The 27,238-nt window shown below is 40.8% G+C and overlaps 1 protein-coding gene across 2 annotated transcripts in view; it reads right to left on the reverse strand.

Moving 5' to 3' along the window:
- Positions 1 to 27,238, reverse strand: part of MYO1E (myosin IE) — a 92,687-nt gene that overhangs the window by 9,854 nt on the left and 55,595 nt on the right. For both annotated transcript variants that reach the window (XM_037395290.1, XM_037395291.1), the window contains 14 exons: positions 26,788 to 26,874; positions 25,481 to 25,567; positions 24,177 to 24,344; positions 23,327 to 23,412; positions 22,643 to 22,724; positions 21,711 to 21,817; positions 17,729 to 17,827; positions 13,812 to 13,956; positions 9,731 to 9,845; positions 8,858 to 9,027; positions 8,262 to 8,407; positions 3,132 to 3,278; positions 1,418 to 1,575; positions 557 to 649 (listed from right to left, as the gene is read on the reverse strand). In XM_037395290.1, coding sequence (XP_037251187.1) covers positions 557 to 649; positions 1,418 to 1,575; positions 3,132 to 3,278; positions 8,262 to 8,407; positions 8,858 to 9,027; positions 9,731 to 9,845; positions 13,812 to 13,956; positions 17,729 to 17,827; positions 21,711 to 21,817; positions 22,643 to 22,724; positions 23,327 to 23,412; positions 24,177 to 24,344; positions 25,481 to 25,567; positions 26,788 to 26,874 — 1,690 coding nt within the window. The remainder of the gene's footprint in view (positions 1 to 556; positions 650 to 1,417; positions 1,576 to 3,131; positions 3,279 to 8,261; positions 8,408 to 8,857; positions 9,028 to 9,730; positions 9,846 to 13,811; positions 13,957 to 17,728; positions 17,828 to 21,710; positions 21,818 to 22,642; positions 22,725 to 23,326; positions 23,413 to 24,176; positions 24,345 to 25,480; positions 25,568 to 26,787; positions 26,875 to 27,238) is intronic.

The raw sequence follows: 27,238 nt of genomic DNA on the forward strand, positions 1-27,238 counted from the left end.
AATATTGTTTTCTCTCTGAGTTCACAGGCTAAATTAATCATATCTCTCAAGGGCAGAAGTGAAACACCCTAATGACATCAATCCCGTGCAGAAAAAGCCATGCTGCTTGCCGGCACCGGGGGTACATTTCAGCCCCCGGCACACACGAGTTGTTAGCTAACGGTGGGACAATGAAACACAAACACGGCACTGACAGCAATTTCACGGCAGAGCAGAATCTACGGCTTGGTAAGTGTGTAGCTTTTACCCATGACGGGGAAGTGCAGAAGGCTACAGGGTTAGTTTTAGATTCAGCGTTTCATACAATGTGGCTGAACGTGCCAGCATCCCCAATAACCAGGACAGCTCTGCTGGGACACCTGGCTGATGGTCTGCAGCCTCCAACAGTACACTTCCTAAACTGCCTACCAGGTATGTTTTCCAGACAGGATCTTTCAAAGAGGATTTTAAACCTTTACTATGATTTTTTTAATGGGTAAAAATTACCAGATGGCAAGAGCAAAGTAAGTGGCCTGAATGTGGCCCTTTGTTTTTGCCTGAGGCTGAGGGGACTTACCAGGAGGAGGTGGCGCGGCTCTCATGGGGTAAGTCTGACTTTGAGACCTGTTGGAATACCCTCTACTTTGGGTAAGGTTCCGTCTAGTAGGACCTAAAAGAAACCAGCAAGGTGTTGTTACCCTTTCACAATTACAGTAATTAGGTACGGCTGGCTGGCTGCCAGACCCCTGCTCTGTGATCAGACTCTGACTCCTGCCGTGCTGGCCAGCTTGTTCTCTACAGCTTTAGGCACAACAAGGATGACCTAGAAATATTCTCCCTTTTATGATCCGGTCCAGCCCCAGAACATAAAATAAAGCTGTCCCAAGACACCATGAGGCCCAAAAGACCATTAGCTTTGAACTTTGTTACGGTTCCACATATAGCTGGCACAGCAGTACCTCTCACTGTACTGTTCCTGATCAGCAATTGGTATGAGAGGAAGGTAGGACACGAAAGCAGAGAGGCTGATACATTCGCAGCTCAGTCAGATTTGGTGATACACAGAGGCTCCCTGCTGTCATATTGCAACCCGCCCCGTCCTGGTGCAGCCCTGTGTGCAGCAGCGAGACTGTGGGGACTGCGGGAGCTCAGAGCGGAGCGAAAGGCTTCCCTAAAATGCTTGGCTAATTGTGCCATCTGCACTACGTCACATGATTAAATGCCCTCATTTCTTTCACTGCAGGGCAAAGCATTTCAGACATTTCAGGAACAGTGGGTATATAGTGAAAGTAACAAAATTCCAGCACGACTAGAGCAGCAAGGAATTCTGCTGCGTCATTAGAAGACCACCCACGTTATAAATTTTAAGTGTTACAGAGAAATAATAAAGAACATGCTGAGTCCAGAGGTGAGCAAGGAGAGAGTCAACCATTCTTACGGGAATTCTTTGGTAGCCCCGGTCCGATGCTGATCTGCAGCACTTTATTGCTTGGCTTGAGAATGGCTATATCTCCTTGGCCTTGCATAAACTGCACTTGTCGAGACCCACCACTGCTCCAGGGCCCCCAGCTCTCCTTTTTCAGCTTCACTTCAAGTCTAATGTAAGCACATGAACAACAACAGAAAAAAAAAACCAGAAAGCATTTCCGTGTGAAATCAGGACAGTATCACTTGGCACCAGGTAACTTAGAAATGTATTAGAAAAAAGCTTAGATCGAGAATTTGTATTCCCCGAGTGATTAGCTGACATAAACCACCTAATAAAATCTCTTTTTTTTCATGCTTTTTTAAGTGTTGTTCTTAATTGACATTTTAAACTTCCTGGTAGAGCTGCTCAAAGGTGGTTTAAGATGCCCTGCAGAGGATGGAGAGTGAGTTTTGAAGAAAAATGCACAAAGATCTGAGTAAAAGATCTATGCCTGCCTTCGGATGTGACTGCCTCTGCAGCAGGTTCTGCTGAAGCAAGGTGAAGTGCTCCATTCCTAAACATTCTCTGTATATCCCATTAGATGTATATCTATACATATATATGTATATACATGGCAATATATGCTTCAGGAGTGGGCTTTGGTCATGTGCTGGGAGTAAACAGTTTTGTATACACATCCCTCAATCTTTCCAATTTAAATTTTTTCCCACGTGTGCTTGTGCACACAACACACGTATCTGTTCTTCCCCAGCACTTCCACACTATTCATCTGCTCTGAACTGTACTGGGATATAAGCTAAGGAAATTAGGGTTTGGTTTTTGGGCAAGACCCCGAAGTATAATACATTACATCTTACACGAACAAAAAATTTACTCCTGGTACTGGCTTTGGAGTCCCTGTGTACAGGAGTATTGTACTACAGGAATGTTCCACACTTCTGTTGCCCTCCTACACCCTTTCCAAAATAATCATCTCATGTTCCCTTTTATAATTCTTCCAGGTTTTTTAAGGAAATCACATGAACATACAAATCCAAGGCCTGTTGTTGCTAATCTTAACAGGTAGGAGTATTAACAGAAGTCCATGTTTGTCAGGATAGTTTCCAGCATGTCCTTACAGCTAAAATGCACATCAAACTCTCTGTAGCTTTTCAAGCTTGTTTCTAAAAATTGTTCCCCAGATCATTTACTTGATGAGGCTCCTTTAGAATTATCCTTTCACCCTGCAGTCCTCTGTCCCCACAATAGACTTCAGAATTCCAGGTTGTTACATTATGGCTCCAGCATTGTCTTTCAAGCTCTTCGCTGTGCTGCATCCACACCTCGGTCAAGGCTAAGGAAGAGGGGAAGAGCAGCCAGCACAGACGGGGTGCTTGCTTGCACATCCATCGTGCGGCCCTTGCTGGGGGGGCACAGCTCTGCTGGCACCCAGCTGCTCTCCAGCACAAAGCTGCAGCCCCTTCTTCAGTAGCATGAAGGCAACCCTCCTATGCACAGGCAGTGGAAAGCGGCCCCGGTACAATCCTAACATACTACTCCGACGAGCTAATCAGAGAGTCTGGTCTCCTTGCACATACAGAGATTTTTACACTGTGCTGCCTCTTACTATTTTCAAACAAAGCACAGCGTCAGCAGCTCAACACCTAGCACGCACCCATTTGCCTTAGCAGCAAGAACAAAACTATTTATTCTTAAAAGCCCATTGAAAAAAGCCATAACTCACGTATTGCTAAACTTCAGAGGTAGTTTCCTTTGTGTTTTCTCTTCATATCGTTTTGATAAGAGGCTTAAAAACTCCGTTTTGAAGACTGATTCAAGCAAACTATCATATTCCTGTTCATGTAGAATGAAAATGTCATCCTGCATTGTGCTGGAAAGAAATCAGAGCATATACCATTCATACTAAGATTTCATCAGCAAATACAGCCAGCATTATAATGACATTTGCAGAGCAGTCATGGTTAATTTTTTAAAAACATAAGAAATTCCAAGCAGTATTAATTACAGAGGCTTGCTTTCTGAGAACAGGTTTGAGGTTTTTTCAGGACTTCATAATGGAGTATGTGAAACAATCCTTCTTGAAGGACAGGTATACTAGGCAGTCATTTTTCAGTAATTGCTGTTAGTAAAAGAACATGTGCTGTTAAAGTTCCCCCTTCAATAATGGCAAAACTTGTGATTAGAGGCAAATTGGCAACTTGAAGGTTACTGAACACTGAAACCCAAGCAGGTAAATCTGGAGTAAGAGCTGGAAGCTTTAGCTTGGTTTAACACAGTAGAAAACCCACCGGCTGGGTTCCATTGCCACGTTGGGATCGATTCCTGTCTGCACCTGCTGAAGATGCTGCCAAGCACAGAAAACGACATCCACCTCGGTCGTTTGCAAGGCTGACTTCTGCCCTTCCAGACTCCCCACAGTAAAAGCAGTTATGCCACGTCCCAGCCAAGATTGCCACTGTTCCAGCATGCTTGTCATTTGTTTGTACGTGTAGCCTCCTTCCTTCCAACAGCCCGCTGGCGTACTTCTGAGCTACAGCTACACCGGTGCCTGCCTGCTTCTGCATCCTTTCTACAAAGAGGTATTAACAAAGCTTTCCAAATAAAACTCTAAGACCTGAAAATATGGAAGCCGTGGGTTCCCCTCTTACTTCCTGACTGGAATAGCACAGAAGCAGCCACAGGATGCTCTGGTTCCACGTGCTGCTCCCACAGCACACTAACTGCACCTTGCAGCCGGTCCTGGACGACCTTACGGAACCAGGTCACTGCATGGGAGCACAATGCTACATCAGACACAAGACAATAGCGGCAGAGTCACCACAGAGGGAGGGGACTAGAAGTGATAAGAAACCTCTAAATTTCATGTGTGATTTCATAACCAGTTTAAATCAAATTACCATTGTTGTGCTGTCAGAAGGGGCAGCCTTCCCTCTGCCCCTCCCTCTTTTTATTCACACACGTTTTCTGTTCCTTCCCCCGCGCTACAATCCATCTCCTGCCCTTTCCTGGTAGAATAATTTTCTGCTTCCCTCGCTTTTCAAGGTCTTATCCATGTCCCCGTGCAGCTACCTGAGCAGTAGCCAGCGTAGAAAACTGTGGCTGGGAGGAGAGGCAGCACAGGAGCTCTGACAGCTGTGCAAAGCTGGGAACTGAGAACCTTCTCACGAAGCAACCACCGCATCACCCGTGTGGCACTGCACCAAACGGAGCAGACCCACGGAGGAAAGCAGCATTAGTTAGATACTGTTAAGTCCTCCGGGCAGAAAATGTGTGGCTCCTTTTCATGGCTGTTTAGTCCGCAGCAGGGAGTCTGAAGGCAAAGCTGCTCTGCTTTTTTGTCAATGCTGGGGGTCAATCTGCTGCTGCTACTACTACTAATATCACAAAATCCTATTTTATAATTGCAATTTATTCCAATATGTTAGATATCACCTACTCATGAAGAAGGCACTCACAGTTTGCATTTCTCTCTAGAGAAATTTAGACCTTACAAATCTTGTTGGATTTAGAATTAACATTCATTACAAGTTTTCATTGTTTTTCCTAAGAAACGGCGTGTGTGACTCTGAAGTGCGAGGGGCTGCACTGCGGTGGGGAGGGCTGTGGAAAGCCAGGCAGGTGGCTTGGGCAGCCAGGTGCAGCGCCAGCCAAAGTGCCATACCTGTCACTAAGAAAGAGCTTTCAATGCTTTGCATAGCAATACACCACAGGAAGGAGGCACCGATACCTTACCTAAACCTTATGCATGTATTGCTCCATCATTTCAGAGTAATTCCAAAAGTAAATTCATTACAACACATAAGGAATTCAAAGAATATTCAGCTCAGGGCGGGGGAAAAAAAAAGCCTCCACCCTCAGAGATAAAATTAGGTTTATTTGCCCTCATCACTGTTTTCTGATCCTAATTACCTAGCAATCAATAGCTTTCTGCTCTGAGCACGCTCATCCCCTTCTCTGCCAGCTGCCCTGCCTGGCTGTCGACTGTACATCTGAAAGGGGGAGGCAGAGCCAACTTCTGACCCCCACCTTCCATCTGGTGACTGAAGGCTACAATTCCCTCTACAGACTGTAAGTACCTTTTTATGCAGAATTAAAGACAGCTTCATAGTGCTGCTAGAGGTGCTCTTGACTGTTGGTATTAAAATACAATTCTGACCCACGAGGTGAAGGATGAGTCGTACCGCTACCTGTTCTACACGTCTGCCTACCTGTGCACTCCGTAACCTCCTTTCAAATTCTGGAATATTCCCCATAATTTGAAAAAGAGCATATGAACCAACAAACATACCTCATTAGCGTTCAAAATGGCAATACAAAACCTGTAAAAGCAGAGTAAGAGCATCGCCCCCCTTTCCTATCGTCAGGCAAATCTGGGGCCTCAGCCAGGTTCTGAATGAGATGTACAGGAAAAGCTCAAGACCTACAGTAACTATTATCCCGTCAGTGGTCCTGTTTTTGCTGATTTAGCAGAGTCTGACTTCACGACGCTGTTAGGATGTCGCTCCTTATCAGATAGTTATAAAGCTCAGTTACTTATTGTTCCTAAAAGCACAAGAACGTTTCCATGAGAGTATAAGTTGCCAGTCTCGGTACCCTGACTAAATTCCAAGTTGGGCATTTTGCAATTTAAAGTGCACCTCCTTCAGTAATTTAACTTGTTATGTAGTGTTAATTGCTGTTCATACATGTCAATAATGCTAATTAATCTGCCTTTACTATGCATAAGTGTAGTGATACAAGCTTACATCGATAAATTGCACAGGGGTTTCTTGAGAGAGATTGTTTAGAATGTGATGCAAGAATCCAGTTATACTCTCTCCCCTTTCTGTTTAAAATAATTTTATTCTGTAATGATTTAGTTAAAATTGAATACTGCATGTAAAATAGTACAAATAAGAATTGGAACTTACAGAACTTTGAGGCTCTGTTCTGCAATACAGAATAGAGCTAAAGCCATTCTGGATAAGCTCATGAAGAATGTTAGTGCAATTATTTTCTTCCAGTGCAGAGGGTTGAGATTCACTTCAAAACTAATCAGAAATCAACTATCTTAGAGTTATAGAATATATATATATATAAAAAAAAATATATAGGGACAATGAACCTTTCTTTTGAAAACACATGACAGAATGCAAGTTAGAGCTCATACAATTTTCACTTTGAGCCTGACATCTGAAAAACTGTTTGGGGGTTTTTGTTGCGTTTTTTTTTCCCCAAAAAACTACATAGTAGGTAATACATGTACCAAATAAAGGTTTCACTCTGTTTTTACTATTTGAAGACTGTTAAATATTACAAGCGCTGGCTTTCATCACTGAGAGATACCTCAGATTCAAGAGAAGCGGTAACTTTTACAGCCTCTGCAGCCAGTGTTGTACTACTACTGAGCCACTTCAATAGAGAGTTAAGGGATTCCTTGAAGAAGACCCATTTTGAACTCAGAACCACAGTAATATGGTAACAGGGAAAAGCCCTCTTGCCCCACTAGGTTCTTTAGGGTTTGGTTTTGGAGGAACACCTGGACAGTTTGATAGCTTATAATTCTGAACCTACTTTTAGCATATACAAACCCCAATGCTTTGGACAACAAAGCAAAATCAATAAGCTAAGTCCAAAACATTATCAGACATAATGTAACAGATTTCCTCTGAACTAAAGGCATTCAGGTTTGGCTCAGAAGGTTCCCTGTAACTGTCAGCTCCTGTGAGAGGAGGGTAGCAGCTTTCCATCCTTCCAGCGTGTCTGGCTATAACCTGCTCAGGGTTTGCAAAGGGCACTGTCCAAACCTGGCGCACAACAAAGACGACAGGTTCCACTCATTACGGATCCACTACAGTTGTTCTGTTGCGACTTCCATTACAAAGACGTATGATAAATAAACCACAGGTTTTGAAAACAGCACTGGCAGCAGACACAGCTTGCAGACCTTTCCCTAGTCTTGAAATGGCTGTGAAAAATTCTGCAAAAATGTGAAATCTGCTGGTTTTAAGTCCTGGATAATGCCTGTGAGAAGACTGCTGGCTATGCTAATGGGAAGGTTTTATAAGCATATACTAAAAAACCTTCGTGGTTACTATCAATACACAGCACTCAAGTGTAGACTTGTGTTGTGTCAAAATAGTCATTTATTTCAATATTTAGAGTAGACTTGTTGCCCTGGATTGGTATTTTTTTGTATTAAATTACAGTCCTCTACCAGCTCCAATAAACTGCAGTAACAAATGCAGAGGTATCCAGAGACACTGTTCACTCCTATTCCAAGGGGTGAAACAATACATGCCAGAATCCACGGGGCTTGTGGGCAGTTTCTCCCTGTTCTCCAGTTGTCGCTGACCTAACTGGGTTTCTCAGCCCTGTGTGGACACCTCGGAAACTTCCTGCAATCTGGGATTAGCCTGACAGTCAGTCAGCAGAAGCAAGGTGAAATCCAACTAGAAATAAAGGTTTTAGTAGCTCACCAGAGAGAGAACACCCCTTCAGGGAGCAGCGGATATGTACAAGGTGTACTTCTGTAAGTAAGAATTATTTCTGGGATACAAGCTTGAGCCAAAACTTACTAGACCCTGCTTGTGCGTGGTGAATATACGCTGGACAGAATACACTTTAAGGTAGGCCAGACCTGGTGTAAGTGAAACATTTTAACGACTAGTTGGAAAACGTTTGTGTTCTGTCCTTAAACATCCATTGCTATAACATACTTACCAGGGCTGGGAGTGAAAATAAGGCTTCATCTTTCTTTGTTTACAAGATTCAATTAATACAGCTTACGAAATTCACCCTCCATCAATCAACTTATTTCCCCTGTCCTACACAAATTTATCTGTCAATGGAAAGATATTTCCACGGTACTGACCTTAGAGAAACAGAAAGAATTCTCTCCACTTCCATCCTTCGCTTTAAGACTTCCTTCACTTGTCCTTTCTCTGGACCCTGCTTTATCTTCTCACGCCCGATCAGGTATATGCACTTTGGAGTGAGGACAAGATCCCGCTTCACGCTCTGAAACACAAAATTGTTTGAAAATACACAGCTATGCAAAGATCAATGCACTAACGTCGCGGTGCTGTTCCAAAAGCAGAATGTACTGTGATCTGGGGCAATACTGTCAGTCTTTGGCTCAAGGGAAAAAAAAATACTGATGTGATTAATCGCAAGACCCTAGAGTCAGACTGCATAGGACAGAGAAGTAGCTTTGTTTTCCATTTCCTAACGTCGCTTTGTGCCCAGCAAGTCCCATGAAGTCCTCATCCTGAGACAACAGGTTTGCTAATGGCCATGTTCTGACCGCACGCGGTGACTGCTTCCCTATGGGTCTTTTAAGTCATTTTTCTCCAAGCTGGTATCCTAGATGGTAGGACACTGACGTGGTGGAGTTTCTGTTAAAGGATGGTAGAAATCTGTAACTCCCTAGCAGAACTAATCATCAGTGGATGTTGCTCTCAAACATACCTTAAACCGTCTATCATATTTAGTTACGGTGTCTGCAAAATCAATCTTCTCCCGTTTGCCCACAAACTGGCGTAGCTCTGGATGGTCCTCCATGCCTATGTAATCTCCCACAAAATTCCTGTTAATGCTGTTCCGTCGTCTTTCTTTCTTGTTCAGCAATAGATCTGATGCTTAAATATCAAAAATAAACATTGATTAATAGCACTTACTAAATTTTCTCAACTCGTGATCTGAAAGAGCTAACTGTTTCAAGCAGAACTTTTTGGGAAGAAGTGATAACCAAATTATTTATAATATGGAAAAAATAGTGAAGCACTGCTACTAATCCTTTGCATAACGATCCATGTGATTATTAAATCCATTTCCAATGAAATACACTGATGGCAAGCTCAACAGTTCTGATGAATCAGGAGCGCTTCTGGAACTAAGCAATTTCTCACTCATTCATTGCTGGAAAATAGATTAACTCTACTAAGAAAACTCAGAACGTTGTGCCTTAACGTCACCCAGGTCACACATGCAACTGAGCATTACGGTCCCTGGATGGATTTGCATCATCTACAGAACTGTATCTAGGTCCTAGATAACTGTGGGAAGCTACTTATTTTTCACTACCCCAGAACATCTCTGATCTCTGTCCTACTCAGTCTGGCTATGAGAGCAGAACACTGGGTTGTCCAAGAAATCCATGCATGCAGAGCAGCCAGCCTCAGCAGTGGTGGGGGTCCAACAATTTGGAGACATTCACAGACAATTATCTGCAATGCAACAGTTTGTTCTGTAGAGAGGGAGATTTCTCCTTCCTCTCTTGTGGCACTCTTTCTGTCTGTGGAACCATGTGTGAAACACCTGTCATCAGAAGTTATGACTTACCTTCTTCTCTCATCTGTACATATTTTTTCCTGGCCACATACTTCCTCCATGCCTTCTGGATGGCCCTGGCATACCCATCATACTTCCTCTCTCTCATCTCTTCTAACAAAAATAGCTGCAGTACAGAGAGACAGCAGGGTGGGTCATTTTATGTGAAAAGTTCCAAGAAAAAGCTGTATTCCACTTTCAACAGCTGCCCAGTGTATTTCACTATAGATCAAGGCTGGTGTCTCTACCAAAACTATGGTAGCCGAGACCAGAACGTTAAGGTAACCTTTTCTGGAAGAAATCTCTAATGCTTGAGTGGTTCTGGCTTTTACCAGCCTATCCATTAATCTTGATAACCAATGATGAAGGAAGAGTAATACGGATCCTCCCTGAAATATTCTCCTGGTGCAACTCAAGGTTCTCCAGTGGGCATCCATCTAGCCTCCATCTTCACATTCTCCAAAAATCCCTCTTTCTCTTGTCAGAATGCTACCTTGTCTATGGGGATCGGTGCAATGTGTAAAATCACATACTATTCACACGCACATTTCTTCCCTGTCTGAATTTCATACTCTCATGCCCACTGGCTCCATTCTTTCCTAGCAGCAAAGTTTGTCAGCTGCAGGATTTACAACCATGGCCTTGTATTTCAGTATGACATAATAAGATTTTCACATCTAAAAAGTTGTCAGAATTCAAGAGAAAATGCCGATTTATCAAAACAGAAGTAGAAGGTGCATCTCCTTTTTTGACAATTTCCCAGGTCCCGCTAAAATATATGTAAATGTAATGCATTAGAACAACTTCACCATTACGTAGGATACAGCATATTTCACTTATAGCATTTTAGATACTTTAAGTTTAGTAAAATGTGTTCTTGTGTCATCAGAAGCACAAGCATTTGGCTAACAATTCAAGTACTAAATCAGTCCACTGACATGACTGTTGCATATTATTTCCCTTTACTGTGTACTTAATATTCATAAGGACTTCTCTTCTAGCTTTTTTCAAGAGATAAAATCAGTAAAACCAGGTATATCGAGAAGGAAACCTGGACTTTAGGATCCTTTTTTTTAATTTGCTGCCCTACCTAAACCATGCAAATCTTGAAAAATACTATCGTTCACATTGATCTTAAAAAGGAAACTTGATCTAGTGCAAACCATTTCCGCAGAACCTCACTTGCTCTTGTACAGTTATTTATTCAGGTGTTTGATGGAAATGTAAATAATGAAGTCTCCTTTCTGCCACCCATAAAATTTATTTCTCCATTGGCAACTCTCCATCTACAGCAAACTTATTAAAAAGAAAAAAAATACCTCTTCACAAACACACGAGCACTAGATAGGGTTTCAGCACCCAGGCATGAGCACTCCTGATGCAAAAACTTGCTCAGCTTCAGCAGGGGCATGACCAAGCCCTTCAGCAATTCCGGTTACGGTAACAATACCGATGTAGTGTCTTGTGAACACTTGCCAGTTATTTCTCTAACAATAATGCTAATCGCAAAATCACAAGGCAAAACAGTCTATCACCTGCAGTAGAAGGTCACAATTGAGGAAGTTAAAACATGGTTTGTAAGCTACAAAATTAAAATACTGCATAAATTCTTTTCTAAAATATATATTGTAAAGCCTCCCCTCACACTCCCAAGCAAATCACGCATTTTTCATCTGATTAACCACAACAGGTGCGCTCTCTTTGGTGGCAGAAAGAAAAATTCTCATTTCCCATCAAAAAATTATTTTTCTCGAAGGTAACATAATCCTAGCCAATACTTTAGTAATATAAATGTTAGATGACTGTCTCTGATACTAAAAGATATAAATCAAGCTTTAGAATATTCAGCTCACAGAAGAATTTTCAACTTAAAATGACAAAGACCCAGGCTATTTTTAGTACATGTTTAAAAATGGATTTCATGGCTTTTCATTTAAAGAAAACGTACACAGTAATTCAAAGCAAATCAAAATGCAACCCAAAAGAGCTTTACTATTTCCAGTCAACCTCATGTCGGGTTAACCTGCAGAACAATCCCTCGGTAAAACTCACAGACGTGCCATTAAATGCATGTACATGCAACCAGGTGTTACAAAACTGTGTCAGACAGAGAACATGCATCCACTGGAAAACAACTCCCTCTTGGAAACAACTAACAGCACATGATGTTGGGGTACAGAACATTCAACATTTTGGCCACTTCAGAGTGAAGCGGCGTTAGATTCATCCATCTTAGGTTCAGCACTTGCCGCCTGGCTATTAAACAGATGACGGACACCAGCAGATGATTTCATTTCTTTCTTTGAGCAAAACAGGAATAAGACCCACCACATTTGTTAAGATATGGCTGCTGAAAAATCTGTGCTCTTACGAGGTGCAAACTGGGGTATTTCAGCAGCTGGGGAAGACAGTTCCTTATGTGATTTATTACATAAAAGTGAAAACAACAAATACTTTAAAATTTTGGATTTACTTATCTATAAAGTAGCATAACATCAAGAAAACAGCCATCACGTGAATTATTTTGGTTTCTTTGCTTGTTTGTCTCCCAAACTGAGACTGTATTTGCTTTGTAACTAACTGCAATGAATGGCATGGATGCCAAACCATTTCACAGTGAGAACAAGAAAATCAGGTTTGCTACAGTGTAAGACAATGAACACGAAACTGGAAGATGCTGCTTGAATTACCAATTCTGGTTCCTTGTCATTACAAGCAACTAGGTTGTCTGTATTAATTCAAATAGATGCTCGACCAGAATGTGTACCCACCACCGTGCTATAATATACTTGAGGTCGTCAGTAAAGGACTAAAAGTCACAACTGTAACGCCACAAGAAGAGGTATCAGACATCTGCTAATGTCCAAGGCTACTGCACTGAATTTGCAAGACAAACTCCCCAATAATCTTGAGAAATAAATGATGGCCTGTGCTACAGAGGAAGGCAAATAAAGCTCACACTTCATTAAACCGGCTAGCTAAGGTGCTGCTTGCAATAATTAAGTAGGATTAATCCTATACTAGAATTTCCTGCTCTGCCAATGTGCACCTAAGTATTCTAACAACCTTAAATACTGTATGATTTATTATAGAAATTCTAATTTATTACAGAAATTCTAATAACATCTTAAATACTGTATGATTTATTATAGAAACATGTCTCAGATGGCAGGAATGTAAAGTCTCATTATTCCTAAACAGAGAAATCCTTACCCTATTTATGGCAGAAACCGCACAATTTCTATTATGACTTGGAGAAGAGTTTTATTTTTCTCTTTAACAGGTATCTTCCCATGTGACTGGGCACAGCAGTGTCATTGCCTGAATTACTGCTGCTCTACAGAGAAAAAGAACAGTTTCTGCAAAGGAAAACGGCAGCAATAGAAGTGTTCTATTTTGATATGTAACTTCAGGTAGAGCACCAAGAAACCACCTAATGCTCAACTGCTACCAAACTAAACCCAGTTGCTTCTGATAAATAGGGAATACATGACAATGAGTAGAGCATGGTTTTTTCATTGACAACTTTAGAAAATTCTTTTCCAACAGATTTTGTGCAGTTTAGCAGCCACAGGGTAAAACCAGCCTTCTGATGCCTCCCTCATGTTCTCTTTGAGTGGGATTTCAGTCATTTGGGAGCATTGATTTACTCAATCATGCATAAGATACCCCCCTTACTATAACTGGGGGCTATTCTATTTTTATCAGGAGTTCTTGTACCGAGGAGACCCATTTTCTTGGGCCAACGGTCATAGATACGTCTTCATGCCATGAGGTGCCTTCACATGACAGATTCTCTGATGGAACGTCACTATGTGCAATGTGACACCAAAGCATTTTCATATCCTATCTCCTCTTCGTGATGTATTTGATGGTCCTTGTATTAGTGTCAAAATCACACAGGGTCCTTCTGTACTGTGCCGGTTGTAAGTGCCCAGAACCCCGGTACAGCCTCGAGGCACCTGTGACAGACCTGCCCAGCCTGACTTACACTCTTACGCCTCTCCCACCTGAGCAGGCACGCTCGGCTTCTGAGCCTTTTATCGCAGCACAACAGTTTCATACATAAAGACTCATGTTCTGCCACACTTACAGACTCAGGAGCTTTGATGAAGACTTTGGATTTCCCAAGCTGGTACTGGTCAGGATCCATGTTGACTGACTGAAGCAGGTGGAGCACGCCTTGTTTCTCTTCTCCTTTCCAGGAAGGCCAGGTTGCTTTCGTCAGAATGGCGTACCTTAACCACCAAGGAGAAGAGATTAAAACCTGACAGCAACCAGCAGCGGCAGCATTACCCCAAGGTGAGAGCTGGCAATTTCAGCAGGACTTAAAAAAAGCCCAAGTGTGGAAGATGCACAGTATTAAGATATTACTTGTTTAGCAAGACCAAACAACTGCAATGAGGACAACAGTGTCCAGGAGTCTCCCATTTCCAGGTGCTCGGTTACTATTTGGTAACTGCAGTAGTTAGTTACAGACAGTTGTGCGTGATCTCCTTAAGTCCAGGACAAGGTTAGTTACCAGCAATGACTTATGGTCCAGATTTAAGTACCTACACCCTCGGTACTCTAGGTTCGTTCCCAAGCACGTGGCCCATTTCCCACTCCAGCCTTCATCTGTCTTACAAAGGCCTCTTCTGTTTCTAAGCAAGTAGCCAGCTCATGCTCCTAACCCACCTGTCCAACAGCTGGTCTGCATTTAGCAAGGAGCTATTCCTGGCGTTATCCCAGAAAGCCTTTGGCTTGGCCCCTGGTGCAAGAGGGAAGACATAGTGATGCTGGTGCTACCCAGAAGGAACACTGGGAACCGACTAGGGAAGTGCTATAGTAACACGTCTTTGATAGGGAGAGGTGAGCAGTCTTCTGTCTCATGATATTCCCTTTAAGTGTTGAAAATTAGGTTGATGCCAGGTTGCAGCCCCACTTAAACCGTCTGCTTTTTCAGGCTTAATTTGGGCTTTTGGAACTGCCAGGCTGAATTACAAAGCTGCCTTGTTTCGCTGTTCACTGCCCACCGAGGAGCACCGATGGGCTCTAGCTGCCTCGGCATGTCCGCGGATAAGTAACTTCTCTAGCAGCAGCTACTTAGACTCCTTTGACAATGAGACTGGAGAACAGCTAAATGTGTTGTGACAAATTTCTCCCCCAAATCTATTACTGTGACAATTTTTATTAATGCCTTAAGTGTAACTGAGTTATATAAACTAAATCATGCTTATTAGTAAAACATTCAACTAATGAAAAAAGTGATAAACTATGGAGTTCAGTTTGCTGTAATTCCCAAGTTCTTGTTTCTTGAGAAGATCTAGGCAGCTCCTAATAAGATGTTCTCAAAAACACACAAGGAATTGTTAGAAAATTCCTTAAGGGAATGTTTATTCTTGTCCCATCTAAAATGTTATCCAGCCAGGAAGCAGAAACAGTGTCATGCAACTTAAATTACAAGTACCACGCAAACAGAAATAGCAAACAGTTAAAAAGGAATGTATCACAAAACCCAAACACCTCTAAATAGCAAGTATGTGAAAAGAGAAAGCTAACTTATGAATAATTCAGTAGGATTCAAAAGGGTCTACTGATGTTTTCATGTTCAAATTATTCCTAGTTAACAAATGCTCAGGTACATGATGGTGTAACAAAGTAGGTCTTATGCCATCTTAAATACAGAAGTATATTATATGTATATATATACACATATATAATCTATGTTTACAGACAATGTGTACACTTAAATATTTACGTAATTTATCAGTATTATGGGATAAATACATGCAACCTAGTAAGATGCTCTAAGTTAAAGTGACTCCCAGCTTATTTAATCAACAGCCTCTTTTGCAGGTTTATCACGTACCACCAACAGTATAGTTGTATAGGTGGGTCTAAGAGTCTGAATGTAAAGAAGCTGATGTTAATAAAGGCATGTGAAACTGCTACCACAGAATCTGACACTGCATTTCAGCATGTTACAAATTCTTTCCTACATCTTCTGAGTTATAAAGGAGGGCATGGGGAAAAACCATGCCTTAAGACCTTTTAATACAAGCAAAGCTCTCGGGTACAAAAGAAGAACAGATTTGAAATTCTCCTTTTTCATAAATTCTAACTTCATACGCTTCATTAGTGTGACAAGTCTACATGGCAGAAGAAACAGGTTATTCTATAACATGCACCAATTAAGTGTTTCACAATTTTATAACGTGGCAATTCCATCATTGTGCTGTTTAGAATCAGCCCTTTCCTCTAATGTACTTGTGCATGCTTCCCCTTAAACTGGTTATATCACTATCCAAATATCTAGATTTTTCAAGCTTGTGTGATTTGATCTTACAGAGGATTTCAGCACAAGTAATAAATGTGTTCTTAAAATGCTTCTGAAAATTTCAAATCATGACTCCCCCCCCCCCCAAAAAAAAAAATAATTATAAATTCACAGTAAGCAGTTATGTCCTATGTCTAAATACGGGAGCATGGAGTTCAGCTTTCACATCGGTTATGCTTTGAAACACACAGGCCTTTTCAGTGACTGTGGCTTTTTGCATGCAAATGTAAATGTTGTACATAAAAGTCTATTCAGCCCAGAAATCTCCACTTCTATGGAGCTGCCAAGGAACGCCCAAGGAAAACAAGTGTGCGAGCATGCATTTCCTCTCCATCCCATGCCTCAGCCCCTGCTACTCACACTGACTCAGGGTGTCAGAACAGAGCTTGTTCTGGATGCTAGCGAACTGTGAATGGAAAGGTTGCAGGAAGAGTTTTACTTATAACAAAAATGTTCAATTTAACAAGACTGATTCGAAACAAACGGATGAATTCCATAAATAATGGGTTTGACTGCCTGTGAATCTCCACATATAACGTGAAGTACAGAAATCTATTCACCTGCCAGAAGGACCATGTAGCTTGCCTTTGTGCAGATTTCTAGACCTGCACAGCCCTTACAATCGGTGTGCAAGAACCGTGGAGGCTAGGTGTAATACACTGTTACTCTCAGCGATGGTTTTGTGAAGTAATCCAACCTGAAGCATATTCACGTTTACATGTCTGGGCTTGAAGATCATGAAGAAAAAGGGATTTAAAATTATTCTGTAATGAAAATCTAGTCCCTACTTTTCTGATATTTTAGGTCTCTCTGTTACTAGATGATTAGAACATTCTCTGTGTTATCGTGAAGTATTACCATTGGCTTTGTTCCGTGCCATCTGATTAATTATACTCCTTCCTTTGCAACAGCTGATTGGGTTTTGTGTTTTATATTCTCAAAGGCAACAGACTTCCAACAAAGGCTGATTTGTAATCTAATGCCCCAGTTTGGGAATTCTTTAGCTGTATGTCTCAATTTTCTGAGAAACAGAAGCTGAATGTTGTACAAATCTTGAAATTGCTCTTATTTAAGAGGATTTCATTAGCTAGTGGAGGTAGTTAATCATCTTAACAGCTGGTCCTAAGACCCTGAAAAAAGGATTGGTCTTACAGAGCTCTGGCTTTCAGTCAGTGAGCAGCTGCAGTGGTTTGAGTTGTAACCATTCCCAGCTGTCTGAACACCAGTGGAAGGATATAACAAGCTATTTAAGCTAAGGTTACTGGTCACACTGCAATGGTTGAATGGCAGGCATGTATTTCTTTACTTATCTTCTGTCATTGGGAAAGAAGAGTTGGGAGAACTGGAGCAGTAACGTTTTAAAGGCTAGCAGCTAGGCACTCAAGATTCCAGGCTCTGCAGCCCGTAACTCTTCGCATAACTCTTTTTAACTTTGAGGAACCCTCTCACAGCACTACAAAAAGAACTGAGATCTTAGGCAGGTTTAAAGAACAATGAAAAGACTTTCAAAGACACAAAAGGCAGCCTTTAAGACACTTCCAAATTTCTGTGTAATCTAGATCGTGAGCAAGGTAAATGAGGAAAAAGGAAAGGGTAAGTGGGAAATTGGAAGCTTTCAAAACTTGCAACTTCTTGTTTTCCTCATCATCATATCAACAATTATATTGTAATACTTCTGAGTATTACCTTACCTCTGCAAAAACTTCTTGAAAACCCGCCTGTAGGCATAGCCAGCTCTTCTTACTCGAATATTTTCTTTCAGACCTAAGTATTCCACTTGATGTTTTACCCTGTGGACAAAAACAATGCAAGATTTACAATCCACTTTATTTGCATATTTGTGGAATGAGGTATTCTGAAAAGTCCGTATCACATTTAAAGAGTGTTGATTTCTCAAATTCATGCACAGGTACATGAATTTGTTCTTGTACATTACCATGCACGCTGCACGGTAGGAAAAATTATCAAGGAAGGCAGACGACATTACTGAAACGTGCAACAAGTTTACCTTAACATTTTTTCCTAGTTTCATGTTTCCTAACTAATTTATGTATAAATTTCTTAACTAATATTGTTGCCCATAAAAGGCCAAGGAACTATCACCTACACAATTACACAGCTGGTATCCAAGGGAGTAGGAAATAGTTTCATGTTCTTTCATTGTCGGTTTCACGCGTTTTACCTCACTCAAACATCGGCAGTAGCACACAGTAGTGCTGCTTTGGTTGTTCTGGAGAATGGACCCCATCTGATGGCTGGGAAAAGCCCCACGTGCCAACCTTTCATTACACAAAGGGTCAGAAAGCAGAAAGCCAGGCCGGTACATTTACGAAAAGCTAGCATTCCTCCCCGTTCCAGCACGCTGCAAAGGAAGGGCTTGAGGACAGGCACATGCCTGGCTGGAGCATGCCTGCTAAGCTCCTCGTGGTGTGCTTTGGTTACAAACTAAAACTGAGCTGGTACCAGTCCCACAAGGTGTTAATGGCAGTGGAGGGACTCTGCTGCCCTTGGGAACTGAAACAACATCATCCCAACACCACTGCAGTTCCCTCACCAAAATGCCTTTATTTAAGGTTCTCAACAGGGAGCAAGTATGTCCCCCCCTGAATCTCAAAGAAGAAAAACAGCAAAAGAAAAAAAAAGCTTCCTTTTGGTGCCTTTTCCTCCTTCTGGAGCTGCGGTACCTTATTTAACGTTCCTTCTTACATGTCCTGTTAGTCTCCTATTTAACGCTTGGCGAATTGATTTGAAGAATTTCAGTTAGCTTCCTTAATGCACGACTCCTGCAATTTTCCTTTGCATTTCCTTAATTTCCTCATCTAAGTCATGTGGCCGGAAGAGGCAATTTCAGTTTTTAACTCTGCAATGTGGTGTCAAGGGGCTTCTGTTGCTGTTCTTTTATAGGGCAAATTATAGAAGCTTTAGCTTTCAGTCAAATATAAAAGTTGTTGAGATTTTAGTCCTGCACGTTTAACAAACAGTATATAAAAGAGTGTTTCTTTACATATAATCAAAAAAGTGCACCTGTAAGGAGCCATTTTGTTTTGTTTGGCTTACTATTTCTCTGATTTCACAGAAGAATTCTGAAAAACTGTTAATTCAATGTTATTTTTCTAGCTATTTTGAAATGTTAAATTTCAATACGAAGTGTACTGCCCATTGATTTTGGGTTTTTGCTTGAGACATTCTTTTCACATGACTCATAGTATAAAGGGAAAAAACTTTTGAAATCCCATGCTACAAATGACAAAAGCCCTTCAGTTATTTCCTTTTTTTAAAGAACACTTATGAGAAGTATTTTGCTAAATGATGAGGAATACTGCCCTTTTAGCTTATAATAAAGAATACTGCACATCTTCATATTGCTGTGTTCAAGGGAAAAAGTATAGTTTGTACCCACTCCAAAAATTCTGGTACAGTAGAAAGCTGGTGGACAAAAATACATTTTCCTGTTTATAGCTTTTCCTCCTGTTCACATCTGGAATAACGCACTGCAGCAACAGTATTACTCCCATTTTCTTACTGTCGTGCCAGTATTAGTGTCCAGCAACAGAAAATTTGAGACATTTTTCTGTTTTTTCCTTTTCTTTCTGAGAAAAGGCACACTGAAAATCTCCCTCCAGGCATCAACCTCAAGCAGGTCAGGGTCTGGGAATTCAGCTAATGCAGCAATTTTGAATACAAGGCCAAGTGGCTGTGCCAGGACCTAAACAAAAACACATTTCAAGAACACCCTAATTTTTGGAATAACTAAGGTATTATACAAGGTTTAGATATTACATAAGGTCTATGTTTTAATGCTAAATACTCTGGAATTATTCAACAGCAGTACAAAGCTGGAGTGACATGGCTTCTGCGAGCATGAAGAAAGACAGGCTTTGCGAAGATTTTTTTTCCTTTTTCAGGAACACTTTCACCATCTAGTAACACCAGATACGTAAGCAAATTAGATATACTATGGCAGCATGTGTATGATACAGCATTATGTGACCACAGAAGAAAACAAAAAAAACCCTAAACCAACATCCAGCAGAATATCACATGAAATCACTTATGTTTTGTATTTTCCTCAACACAGAACTTCCTCACAGTAAAATTATGAAACAACGTAATTAATCTTCAGTTTCAGTTGTCATATGCACATAAATTTCTTTTCCCCAGACATGTCACTAACTGCTACAGCGTTATGTATCCCATGTGAGATCCCGATATAATATATGGGAAATCACAGGATGAAATGGGAGAGAATGTTAGGAATTTTAAACAGGGATGAAGGATTACCATTGTAAGAACTCCCTCCACTTGTGCCCGAGTTCGATAGTATACAATGCTTTGTAATTCATGTGGCAAATGCAGCAGCTACTGATAACAAGCATCACCTTCACTATGGGAACACAAGAAGAAATCGTGCCCATTTTTGCTCCAAAAGGGGTTTCCTGGAAGCTGGCCTTTTCTCAGGACTGGGTTTTTGTTTGCATGTTTCACTGGTTTCCTAGCAACACCCTCCACAATAACAGGCCTCTTTCCCAATATGTAAATGATCGATTTTTAAAGCCCCTCAACTTACAGTCGCAAGTTTTAGCCATACTTTTTCTAGGACTGCTGACTTTCCTCCTTTGGTCCCCAGTGCCAGAGGAAAATCAAGCGTGGCGCAGTAGGGTTTTCAGGGGTGAAAAAGCTAGAGAAAGGGGGTCTGCCTTTACTGAAGGACACTTTCAAGGGCAGCCCCAACTGTGGTTGCAGTAAGTTCTCTACACCCGCACGTGAGTGCACCCACCGGCATGCCAAATGGCAGGAAGGGAGTCCTGCCCGGGTGCTAGTGCCATCAAGAATGCTTTTTATCACACTTGGCAAGTTGTTTCACTAGGACAAAAAACTAAAAAAAAAAAAAAAAAGTTGCTTTATCAGCACTTTTACCAATACCAAAAGTATTTGGTATATAGTAATAAATGTTACCTATTATTAAGACCTCACATAGTATACACACCATACTGATCCCCTACCTCCATGCAAAAATAAAAAAATAAAAAAAAAAAAAAAGATTATCTTTTTTCAGATACTAGGAAGATGCTATAAAGCATTGCATGGTTAAAGATGCCTTAAACCACAGGTGATAAACCAAACTGATGACTCAGACATCTTTTTAATGTCCATCTAACCACCTGATATGATATTCTAATGACTTCTCTTTAAAGAGCCGGCTAATGAATGTTAAAAGTCAAGAAGTAAAAAAGGAACCTTCTATATTCTTGGCTAGAGAGACTTCTGGTAAGTTTGATGCATAAAAGCAGATACAGACATCCTGCTGGCTTTTTAGCTACCCAATAGAAGCTGTTATCAGAAGCACCAGTCAGAACTGATGTATAATGTATTTGGTGTGCAAATTCTATGTGGAAAACTGAGTAATATACCAATTGTGTTGTTACGCAGATGTTGATTATTCTTAACTGATGGGAGAAAAGCTAAGAACTGCACATACGAACTGCTGATTTAGACCAAGTGACCACAGCTTATCTTCAAAGTTCAGGAGAGGCCATGCCACATTTCGTTCCTGAAGGTTTTAGAGTATCTGGTTCTGTTTGTCTGTTGGTTGTACGATTACAAATTACAAATTTGTGCGGCTTTTTTTGCCTATTAGCACCGTTTCTCATCACATGCTCTGCTTATCCATACCTGCTCTCCTCCCAGTCTCGAGACTTCTTTGTTTCATTTGGTTTGATGCAGCGGATGTAATGGGGCGTACACTTCATCAGGGTGCCAACAAGGTCATTTGCTTGTTTCTGTAAAATTGAGGGAAAACAACAGGATCTGAACTGAACAGGGAAACCGGTGAGAGAACTCTAAAAATTACCAACCATCTGCTGCTGATTCAGTTGACTGGATCCAGTTGACTTTGGTCTTTCTCCAGAACAACCAAAGTGTCTTGGGATAATATGCACCTCATGAAAAATTTATAAGTAAACAGAAGGCACCACTACCTCCAGCTATTTAATGTATTTAAACTATTATATAAGAACACGGAGTGACAAAGGAATGCATCAGGTGAACTTGACTACCAGGGTGAAATGTGGGGAAAGAGCTTGGTAAAATATCAATCTGCAAAGTCTGCAAGTGTGTCATCTAAGCGTGTATTTTACAACCAGTCTTGGAAAAGATGCTCGCCTTCTAACACTTGCTGCCTTGTTCAGCTCGCATTATGGTCAGTAGAAAGACTTCTGCTGACTTCAGTGGCTGTTGGATCAGGCCCCGCTGCATTTCTGCGCTACAAAGAGACCAGTTATCTGTAGTTAATTGTAGGACATCAAGTGGTTGAGTGAAGGGACTCATTCATTATGCACACGCAAGTACTATTACCGCTACCATCAATTGCTCATTTGGAAAATTCACTGCAGCAGAATGCAGCTGAACAAAACATTTAATGAGCAGCGATGCTGGGCAAGACGTGATTCTAACAGCTGAATGCATCACTTTGCAATCAAGAGCCTCCTGATATCTATCTTTAAAAATGTCTGGACAGTAAAAACCAGCAAAGACTACTTTTCTTTTTTAGGTATCCAAACACACACACATATATGCACATACTAACACAGCAAAACTAGACATACTTTGATTTTACTGCCCGCAGTGGTAGGACGGCCCTTCTTGTCCACTTGAAGATTCTCAGGAAACAGAGCCTTTATAAAAGGCCTAGGAAAGAGTTAATAAAATAGTGTTGACATAGAGAGACAGTTCAATGCAGGAGTGTCAAGGAACATGCTGTAAAAGTTGATAGTTGAACAGAATATAAATAGCTATTTCTATTAATCTGGAGTTATATCAAATCTATTTTAAGATTAGTATTTTCCATGAGCTTCATTTCTCACAGAGCTCCCTTGCTATTTTAGTGAGCCTCGGAAGACGTGATACCAGATTTCTATAGACTCGAATAATGCAATTCTTAAAAAGTAAGCGTCAATTAATTAAAATATATAACAAACAGAAAAAAGTTACTTTGTACATTAAACAAGTGCCTGCTTTGAGAGAATGCTGACTCACTGATGGCCTTGTTCGAGGCCAAACAAACGGTGGCCGTTATACCGTTTGATCCTGACACTGCAGTACCTTACTTATTCAGATTTACAGAAAATGAAGGTCAATACAATGGAAGTGATACAGTTCCACTGCAGTGATGTTTTATTTCCACTTTTACACAAGTAAGTTCACAAGTTGCAAAGCAGAGAAGCCAGGCCCTCTGCATCCATCTGAACTAACACGTTATTCCTAGCTTTAAGCAAGTTTTGCTTACGTACAAATCACTGCTCTGCATGAGTTCAATCAAGTCCATGAAAAGAACATCCCGATTTCTCTCGCAGAATCCATCCATATCATAAGATACCTGGGCCAAGGTGGAAATTGATTGTTTGTGGTAAGTTGAGAACCCAATTATTAAAGAAAATTTAAATTCTGTCCCCATCAGTAGCTGTTCTGAACTTTTTGCTTAGTCTGGTATAACTTCAAGATACTATGCCAATCACTAAATCCTTGCATATATTAGTTAACTCTTTCAAAACAAACATAAAGGAATTTCATCCATATACTTAAATTCAGTGAAAAAGACTGTTATGGAGCTAGTGAATCGAATATGACACAAGTGAATTTAATACTGAAGTTCATTGAAGAAAATTTTTTGCATAGTGAGAGTATATACTGTTATTAACTACAACTGCAGGAAATCATGAATAGCCTAAGAAAAATACCCAAAGAAGATAGAACTGTATGTTATATTCCCAGTTTTATTGGTACATCATCACCTAAGCATCATCTTTATGTCTGAATTCTTTACATTTACTGCTACTGTAACCAACAATTAAGATTATAATTAATAAAACACTAGAGGCATTTATTTATTTATTACATTTACTCTTAAGTTCTGGCTAGCATGTTTGATCGCCACAAGGCCTTGACTCCGCTCTCCCAAGTAAGGGTACATATGTTGGGGCATGTTTGTTCCAAGCTCCCTACGCTGTGGGAGGAGGACACTGTCTCCTGAGATAATCTGGCTATTTAAAAAACAGAATAGCCACCTACAGGGCTCCCCCCGCCTACTGTTCTTTTTCTTTATAAATACACTATGCAGAATTCAGCGACGACTTCCATTACCTTCCCAGCATAATGATGAATGATAAATCCCTGGTTCCAGCTGTTGAAATGTTCATGAGTCCCAATCTGCATCTGGAGTTTCTGAAGCAGTGTTTGGTCAGCTCCTTCTCCCACCGCATGCATTGTGGCACACACATCATCTAAAATGCTCATAATCCCGGGGGGATTCTAATGCATTGGAGAAGAATAACAAAAAGAGCAAAAGTGAGGGGGAAAAAATGATGCCAGTTTTTCCCCCTCAACAGAAAATTATCTTTGCAACAAAAACACTAGAGCAAAGTCACTGCAGGAAGAATTCTCCCCAGTCAGCAGAGTTCACAGTAGAGATTAATTTGTACACAAGCATGCAAATAATTTAAGGAGAGATGGCACTTTGTAACGGTAATGACAGTGGGAAATGATGGGGAAAACACTGCTGTTTTAAAAAACCAAAAACTAAAACCCCGAAGCGCCCAACCTTTCAGTTCTTGATTCCTTCACAAGGCAATCTTCTTTCCCGTTCCACCAAAAGATAAGCCTTGTCTGAGGTAAGTATTTAAAACTCACATGCTGTATTTTGTCAAACTCCGAGCTAAATATTTAAGATTGTGACAGAAATCCTGTCCTCTTCCTCGTTATCCTGATACAGATGGGAGATGGGCAAAATCTGACGCACATTCAAGCACAAGTCACTATAGTACTTGAACTACTGTTAAAATTATCTGGCCTACTTGAGGACAAAGAATTAGCTGAAAAACAACCTATTTGTGTCCTAAAGGACAACTCAACATTTGTTGTCACCCCACATCAGAACATACTTTAAAAGGCAGAATGTTCTGTGGAGCAAAGACACACCGTTTCTTTTCTCTACAACACTTTCTAATACTTCCTCTTCACTTGTTTCTGCTTAATTTGGTGACAGTACCTCAAAGAAAGCTGGTATTGTAGCTTCCCCAAACTGGAAAACATCTCCCAGGGACACAGAGAGCCTTATCTGATGTACAGTAGAATATGTCATGTTCATGATAAATTTAGGTGGATAAAATTTTAATTTCCATCATTCTATTCTTTAGTCACGCATCAATCATGCTATCTTATGGTTCTCTTTTTGGTCGATATCGTGGATAACATGTATCTTAGATGACATATCTTAGAGCTCTTCTAAGACATCTTATGTAAGATTTATATATAGGTTTAGTATGACTCAGTAACTGAACAACAGTATTTGCATTTTCCTGTGAATGTTCTTGACAGCAAAGCAGTTGACCAAATATTTTAGATAAAAACCTTCTTGTTTTTCCCATCTGTTTGTTCTAAATACTTACCACTTTGTTCTCTATAAGGTCACAGACTATTTTGTTGTTAAAGTAATCTATTGGTGTCCATCTAATTCCTTCTTGCACGTATTCCTCCTGTTAAGTAAAAAGAAAGTTGCAAATATTCCTTTGCACTGTGAACGTAGCACTAGATTTACAAATGGGTATGTGCACACAAGCTCTGCACTGCTCGTGTTTGGGAAGTGTATGGGGGGAGGTGGGAGAAATGACCCCAATCATCAGTAAATCCAGCTCTCTACACCTGAGAGATTAATCTGGATCCCTCTTTGCTCTCCCCACATTCTTTTGGCATTCAGAGCCCTTGAGTAGTTAGTGAGAAGAGCAGGAATATTTCATCAGTACATTTATTGTCAAAGCACTTTGCAATGTAACGAACTGACATTTACAGTCTCTCAGCAGTGCGCCTCAGCTGTATTTTAAAAATTGTGACAGGCATAACAAGGCTCAGAACCCCAAAACCACACATTTAGAAATGGACTTGAAACAGAGACGCAGCTCCACTTTCCATTTCTGCATGCAATTACTGGAACCATAAAGGTATCTAGGGACTGACTGGGGGGAAAAAAACCATACTAAAATTTGATTACATTGACCACTCAGTCGCATACGTAGGAGTTCAGCTAGACACTTAGCAGGTCATTTGTGTGCAATGATCAGTTACTTTTATACAAAGGCAATGGTGTATGTGCATTCTTGAAAATGTTGTCATAAAGTTGGTGCCAGGGCTGAGCTCATCCCGCACACAATGCTGCTGGCTCAGCTGCACGCTGTCTGCCCTCCCCTGCAGAAGCTCACATTCATCTAAAGTGAGATTCTGCAGTAAGACTGTGAGCAGAGCGCTGCAAATACCTTCAGAAGTATTCCTGCATTTGTCTCAGTAATCTATTTCATTCATCTATATATTTTTTTTTAAAAAGGGGGGCGGGGGGGTGGAGGAAATGAAGGAAAGTATTCCCATTTCACTGTGTGTCATGTCCAAAGAAAGCAGAGGGATGGAACCAAGCTGCAGTTTTCCATTTCTGCCAGTGAGTCAGAACATGCAGGATGTCTGGGCAGAATCATATGACTGCATTAGCACACCGTATCGTGGACTCACTCTGTACCGCCCTATTACAGAATAAATGCAGCTGATGCGGTCTACATTTTTAGGGTTAGCCAACAACAAAGGTGGGTTATTTTCTTTGTCTTCCCTAACAAGGAAAATTTTATTGTTAGCAGATGATGAAACCTCAAGTTCTTCCACCCATTGAAAAAGCAATAGCTCACTTACAAATTCATAATAAATGTCTGGTTACCTGTTCTGCCTTCAGAGTCAGTTCAATAAAAATCTGCTGTAGTTTTTCATTAACAAAGTTGATGCAGAACTGTTCAAAACCATTTTTCTATAGAAAAGGAAACAATTTAAAAATTAGTCTTGTGCTTTATATACAGTAATTCTTTGTTCTTATGCTGGCAATAGCCTTCAAAGAAACGCTGTCAATGATGGATGGGTTGCTGACTTTACAGTCATTCTGTGTAATCTCGGATCCTTCTTTTAAGGTCAATGACCTAGTTTCTTTGAAGTTTCTTCAATACTTTGTGTTTATTTAGCAAGACATTACCAGTGAGAACTCAGTGTCCAGGAGGCTGGGTTGGGGTTTTTTTGCTTTTATTCTGGCCACAGGATTATATTTTTTTTACCCTGTTTTAAATTTTTTCCCCTCTAAACAACAAGAAACTCTCCCAGGTTAGATCAGCTCAATCCCA

This window comes from Falco rusticolus, chromosome 7 (assembly GCF_015220075.1).
Source record: "Falco rusticolus isolate bFalRus1 chromosome 7, bFalRus1.pri, whole genome shotgun sequence".
Classification (NCBI taxonomy): Eukaryota; Metazoa; Chordata; class Aves; order Falconiformes; family Falconidae; genus Falco; species Falco rusticolus.